Raw genomic sequence first — 7500 nt, 5'->3', positions numbered from 1 at the left:
GTGTGCTTCACTATACATGTTTCAGAGCAGCTTTACAGAAAATACTTGTTTCAGTGTTACAGTTTAGGAAGTTTTCCTTTATCAGTCAGAGACTAGTCTAATGTTATGTGAACAAGGCAGTGATATAGAGCTATAGTGTTGTATGTTATGTGGTTGGTTAACGTCATGTGCAACGTGAGCCTGTACTATATAGTATGTTATGTGGTTAGTTTATGTTAGGCATGTTACAGGTGTCTCTGGTGTCCAACTGTCGTCCTGCTACTCGCCCGTTCCGAGCGTCCAGTTCCCACTTCTTCTTCCTGGTGGTGTTGCTGATCGGCTTGGCTCTGGCGTCAGTTCCCGTAATCGTCAGTATTGCAGAGTGAGTCCGCGCATCACAACGCGCATCACGTCACGCATCACAGGCCGTATCAAAAACACGCATCACAACATGCATTACAGTCTGTATCAAACACGCGTCACGGCACGCATCACAACACACATTGCAGTCCGTCGTATCAAATCAACGACACGCATGACGACACACATCACGACACGCATCACAGTCCGATCAAACACACGGCACGCATCACGACAGGCTTCACGCTTCGCGGCACGCATCACAACACGCTTCACAACACGCATCACAGTCCATATCAAACGCATCACAGCACGCTTCACAACACGCATCACGACACGCTTCGCGGCACGCTTCACAACACGCATCACGACAGGCTTCACGACACGCTTCGCGGCAGGCATCACAACACGCTTCACAACACGCATCACAGTCCGTATCAAACGCATCACAGCACGCTTCACAACACGCATCACGACACGCTTCGCGGCACGCTTCACAACACGCATCACGACAGGCTTCACGACACGCTTCGCGGCACGCATCACAACACGCATCACAGTCCATATCAAACGCATCACAGCACGCTTCACAACACGCATCACGACACGCTTCGCGGCACGCTTCACAACACGCATCACGACAGGCTTCACGACACGCATCACAGCACGCTTCACAACACGCATCACGACACGCTTCACAACACGCATCACAGCACGCATCACGACATGCTTCACGCCACGCTTCGCGGCACGCATCACAACACGCATCACAGTCCGTATCAAACGCATCACAGCACGCTTCACAACACGCATCACGACACGCTTCGCGGCACGCTTCACAACACGCATCACGACAGGCTTCACGACACGCATCACAGCACGCTTCACAACACGCATCACGACACGCTTCACAACACTCCTCACGACAGGCTTCACGACACGCATCACAGCACGCATCACGACATGCTTCACACCACGCATCACAACACGCGTCACAACACGCATTACAACACGCATTACAGTCCGTATCAAGCACGCATCACAACGCGTCATGGCACACATCACAACACGCATCACGACACGCATCACAACAGGCATCACGACACGAATCACAACACACATTACAGTCCGTTGTATCAAACGCTCGTCACGACACGCATCATGACACGCATCATGACATGCATCACAACACGCATCACGACATGCTTCACGACACGCATCATGACATGCATCACAACACACGTCACAACATGCATCACGACACGCATCATGACATGCATCACAACACGCATCACGACATGCTTCACGACACGCATCATGACATGCATCACAACACGCATCACAACATGCATCACGACACGCATCATGACATGCATCACAACACGCATCACGACATGCTTCACGACACGCATCATGACATGCATCACAACACACGTCACAACATGCATCACGACACGCATCATGACAGGCATCACAACACGCATCACAACACGCATCACAACACGCATCACGACACGCATCACAACACGCATCAAGACACGAATCACAACACACATTACAGTCCGTCGTATCAATCGCGCGTCACAACACGCATCACGACATGCATCACAACACGCACAACGACATGCTTCACAACACACGTCACAACATGCATCACGACACGCATCATGACAGGCATCACAACACGCATCATGACACGCATCACGACATGCGTCACAATACGCGTCACAACACGCATTACAACACGCATTACAGTCCGTATCAAACACGCATCACAACGCGTCATGGCACTCATCATTGCACACATCACAACATGCATCACGACACTCATCACGACACGCATCACAACACACATTACAGTTCATCGTATCAAACACGCGTCACAACACGCATCTCAACACGCATCGCAACACGCATCATGACACGCGTCACAACACGCATCACGACATGCATCATGACACGCATCACAACAAGCATCACGACACACTTCAACAACATGCTTCACAACACACGACACGCAATTACAACATGCGTCACAACACGCAATTACAACACGAATCACAACACACGTCACAACTTGCATCACGACACGCATCATGACACGCATCACACGCATCACGACACGCTTCAACAACATGCTTCACAACACACGACATGCAATTACAACATGCGTCACAACACGCATCATGACACGCATCACAACACGCTTCACAACGTGCATTACAGTCCGTATCAAACACACATCACAACACGCGTCACGGCACGCATCACGACACGCATCATGACACGCATCACGACACGCATCACGACACGCATCACGACACGCATCACGACATGCATCACGACATGCATCACGACACGCATCACGACACTCATCACGACACGCATCACGACATGCATCACGACATGCATCAAGACACAAATTACGACACGAATCATGACACGCGTCACAACACGCTTCACGACACGCTTCAACAACATGCTTCACAACACACGACACGCAATTACAACATGCGTCACAACATGCATAATAACACGCATCACAACACGCTTCACAACGTGCATTACAGACCGTATCAAACACACGTCACGCATCACGACACGCATCACGACACGCATCACGACACGCATCACGACACGCATCACGACACGCATCACGACACGCATCACGACACGCATCACGACACAAATTACGACACGAATCACGACACACGTCACGACACGCATCACGACACGCATCACGACACGCATCACGACACGCATCACGAAACGCATCACGACACGCATCACGACACGCATCACGACACGCATCACGACACGCATCACGAAACGCATCACGACACGCATCACGACACGCATCACGACACGCATCACGACATGCATCAAGACACAAATTACGACACGAATCACGACACACGTCACAACATGCATCACGACACGCTTCAACAACATGCTTCACAACACACGACACGCAATTACAACATGCGTCACAACACGCATCATGACACGTATCGCAACACGCTTCACAACGTGCATTACAGTCCGTATCAAACACACATCACAACACGCGTCACGGCACGCATCACAACATGCATCACGACACGCATCACGACACGCATCACGACACGCATCACGACATGCATCAAGACACAAATTACGACACGAATCACGACACACGTCACAACATGCATCACGACACGCATCACGACACGCTTCAACAACATGCTTCACAACACACGACACGCAATTACAACATGCGTCACAACACGCATCATGACACGTATCGCAACACGCTTCACAACGTGCATTACAGTCCGTATCAAACACACATCACAACACGCGTCACGGCACGCATCACAACATGCATCACGACACGCATCACGACACGCATCACAACATGCATCACAACATGCATCAAGACACAAATTACGACGCGCATCATGACACACGTCACAACATGCATCACGACACGCATCATGACACAAATTAATTATGAAGCGCATCACGACACACGTCACAACACACGTCACAACAGGCATCACAACACGCATCACAACACGCTTCTCGGCATCGGTCCGCTCTCCTCATTGCGGTGTGTTCCAGTATTAACCCTCTGAGGTCGACTATCGCGCGGGCGCTAGTTGTACATCATTAGATCCTGATAAGTGTCTATTTTTTTGTGGATACTCACAATAAAAATAAAGTTTTGTGCTTTTCGCCAAATAAAGAAAAACAAACATGATGCGCGTTCTGCCTTCTCTCTGTCAATGAAGTCCATTCTGAAACGCGTCCGAAAATTAACTGTAATTCCGCGAATACTTGTCATACAGGCACGAGTGTTTTTCCATAATGAAGCTTGAACTCTCTTCTTTTAAATGAATTAATTTATATAAAAAAAACAAATATTCTCAGTTTATGTATTCTGTATGAAAAGAGAGATATGTCAGTCTTTTTCTTTCCAGCTCATTATACCAACACATACACAATATGTAACAGACTAAATATGAATGTTTAGACAAGATTTTGTGATTAGTTTTGGATAGATTATAAAGTTTTGACTGTAAAAAAGACTACTGTCACATTAAATAGGTACGCTTTTGTTCACCAATTTCTGCTCATATGTTAAATATACTATAGTATGATGTTTTGTCAAAAATAAAGTAGGTATATTGAATTATCAACTAAGATGTTATTATAGTGTTTGTTCCAATATTCAAACTAATGAATCCTTACTTTTTTTTAATATGTATGATAAAATGTATACTTTTTACAAAGAAATACACTTGAAATATTGTTAAAATTGTAATTGTTGTTGTAATTGTAACCTATTTGTAATTGGTTACAATTTCTAATTGTAAAATATGTATATATAGATAATTTCTTTAGTCCTTGCATTCTTTGGGACCCTGTGACACACCTGTGTGAAAGGCTAATTAATATGCAGCTCATTATGTATGTGGCACATTATCCGGCCTTTGTCTTCTCAGGTGTAACACGCCTCCACGCATATTGCCTTTCCAAACAAAAGGTGTCTTATAAAATTTAAATCAATGTATTGTTTTGTGTAAATGATTAGCCAGGATGATTTTCAGATAATTTTGAAGCAAAAACTCTAGGCAACAACACCCATTAGTCAAAAGTCTTGTGGACACATATTTAGTATGTGTTTTGTGGCCTTATTTCAGACACTTTAAGTTTTAGTTTTTTCAATAACCACGCATAAACATTATTCTCTCATAAATACAAACATGTACATACATGTTGCTCACATATTACGGTAGCCCTGTTTGTGCTATATAGAGTGAATTTACACCTTTGCCATTAACATGTTTATAAATAACTGAAAAAAGCACAAATGTCAGAGCATGTCAAAACACCTCAAGGACCCCAAAAACCCCTTAGACCGCAGAGGGTTAAACGCGCCTCTCAGTGTGGGTTATACTCTCCTCTTCGGTGTGTGTGCAGGATCCAGGCGTCGCGAGCGTGTGGCCCGTTCATCAACTACAGCACCTCATGGCAGGTGGTGCCGCGGGGGATTAGCCAGCTGCCCCAGGGCCTGCGCTCGTTCCTGTTAGCGCTCGCCTCCGAGGCCTTCGCCGTGTCCTTCTTCGTCATCACCTGGTGAGCTTTATCATCATCACTCTTACACACTCTCTGCTGTATCGCTGGATCCTTTACGTGTGCAAACATTTCATTTGACTATTCAGTTTAAGATTTTGCAAACTTGTGCTTTACCTAATTTGGTGTTCTGGGTCAAAATTACCCGCCTACGAGAGATTGCTTGTAAATCTCTTATTGTGGCCTTATCACCAAATACTGGGTTCAGTCTTTTTTGTCAACTTGAGGCCAATGATCAATCAGTGACAAAAAAACGTCTGCTAACCCAAAGAAAACAAGTTGATAAAAGTTTGAATCCAGTATTGTGTGATAACAGAGCAGTTTTTCATGGTGTACCAATATGGAAAATACACCCCCCAAATAAGCACAAAAATTATTGTAGTATTTTTGAGAAGTTGTTATACCCCGTGTGAGCAAAGTCAGTATGTTTTAGTCCAATGCTATAATATTAACTAGCATTTGCAGGAAACAGAAAATCCCGTCCGTGTCAAAGTGACCAGAACACGTGGGATAAACTGTGTGTGTGTGTGTGTGTGTGTGTGTGTGTGTGTGTGTGTGTGTGTGTGTGTGTGTGTGTGTGTGTGTGTGTGTGTGTGTTGCAGTCTGGGAATGTTCTATGTGATCGCCCTGGCTGGAGCTCATAAGCGTGTGATTGAACAGCTCCGAGATCAGCTGGCCATGGTGAGTCTCCACATGATGATGAGGATGATGATGATGGTGATGGTGATGATGATGATGATGGTGATGGTGATGATGATGATGATGATGATGATGGTGATGATGATGAGGATGGTGATGATGAGGATGGTGATGGTGATGATTATGATGGTGATGATGATGATGGTGATGATGATGATGATGAGGATGGTGATGATGAGGATGGTGATGATGATGGTGATGATGATGAGGATGATGAGGATGATGATATGATGATGATGATGATGATGATGATGGTGATGATGATGATGATGATGAGGATGATGAGGATGATGATATGATGATGATGATGAGGATGGTGATGATGGTGATGATGATGGTGATGATGAGGATGAGGATGAGGATGATGATGATGATGATGAGGATGATGATGATGGTGATGATGATGGTGATGAAGGTGATGGTGAAGATGATGGTGATGGTGATGATGATGAGGATGATGATGAGGATGATGATGATGATGATGAGGATGATGATGATGGTGATGATGATGGTGATGAAGGTGATGGTGAAGATGATGGTGATGATGATAGTGATGATGAGGATGGTGATGATGAGGATAGTGATGATGAGGATGGTGATGATGAGGATGGTGATGATGAGGATGGTGATGGTGAAGATGATGGTGATGGTGATGATGATGAGGATGATGATGAGGATGATGATGATGATGATGAGGATGATGATGATGGTGATGATGATGGTGATGAAGGTGATGGTGAAGATGATGGTGATGATGATAGTGATGATGAGGATGGTGATGATGAGGATGGTGATGATGAGGATAGTGATGATGAGGATGGTGATGAGGATGACGATGAAGGTGATGGTGATGATGATGGTGATGATGATTATTTTTTTTATTTTTTTATTTTATTTTTTTGCCCGACCACCACCCCCCCCGTCTTCGGAGGTCAACTTTATTTTTATTCACATAATGGTCAAAAAATTATAATAATACTGAGCATATGTTTGCAAATAATAACCAGTGACAAGCCGTAACATAGAGACATGTACAACGTATATGTCAACGTAGAGGGATATACAACGTAGAGTCATAATATAGAGACAGGGAGGTACACATACAAACGGTCAGATAGACACATGGCCAGACAGACAAACAAACAGATATACAGACAAACAGACAAATATATTTGGGGTGAGAGGGGGAGGGAGAGGGGGAGGGGAGTGAAGAAGTGATTGAAAGGGTAGGGATAATTGAGGGGGTGGGGGTGGAGAGGGGGTAAAAGGGAAAGCACGTGGTTTACGTTAACTATTGAATTTGTAAAAAAGTTATGAGGGGATTCCAGGTTTCTTTAAAGGCAG

The 7500-nt window shown here is 45.1% G+C and overlaps 1 protein-coding gene and 1 long non-coding RNA gene across 4 annotated transcripts in view; both read left to right on the top strand.

The window, feature by feature from the left end:
* The window catches only part of tmc7 (transmembrane channel like 7), a 34214-nt gene that overhangs the window by 22825 nt on the left and 3889 nt on the right, over nucleotides 1–7500 (top strand). For all 3 annotated transcript variants that reach the window (XM_077237908.1, XM_077237916.1, XM_077237924.1), the window contains 3 exons: nucleotides 231–361; nucleotides 5305–5460; nucleotides 6060–6138. In XM_077237908.1, coding sequence (XP_077094023.1) covers nucleotides 231–361; nucleotides 5305–5460; nucleotides 6060–6138 — 366 coding nt within the window. The remainder of the gene's footprint in view (nucleotides 1–230; nucleotides 362–5304; nucleotides 5461–6059; nucleotides 6139–7500) is intronic.
* The window catches only part of LOC143746256 (uncharacterized), a 4822-nt gene continuing 3474 nt past the window's right edge, over nucleotides 6153–7500 (top strand). Inside the window, exon 1 of the long non-coding RNA XR_013206466.1 lies at nucleotides 6153–6180. This is a non-coding gene — a long non-coding RNA (uncharacterized LOC143746256). The remainder of the gene's footprint in view (nucleotides 6181–7500) is intronic.

This window comes from Siphateles boraxobius, unplaced genomic scaffold (assembly GCF_051911475.1).
Source record: "Siphateles boraxobius isolate OS27281-9 unplaced genomic scaffold, OSU_SipBor_1 10, whole genome shotgun sequence".
Classification (NCBI taxonomy): Eukaryota; Metazoa; Chordata; class Actinopteri; order Cypriniformes; family Leuciscidae; genus Siphateles; species Siphateles boraxobius.
This window is presented reverse-complemented; position numbering and strand designations above follow the sequence as displayed.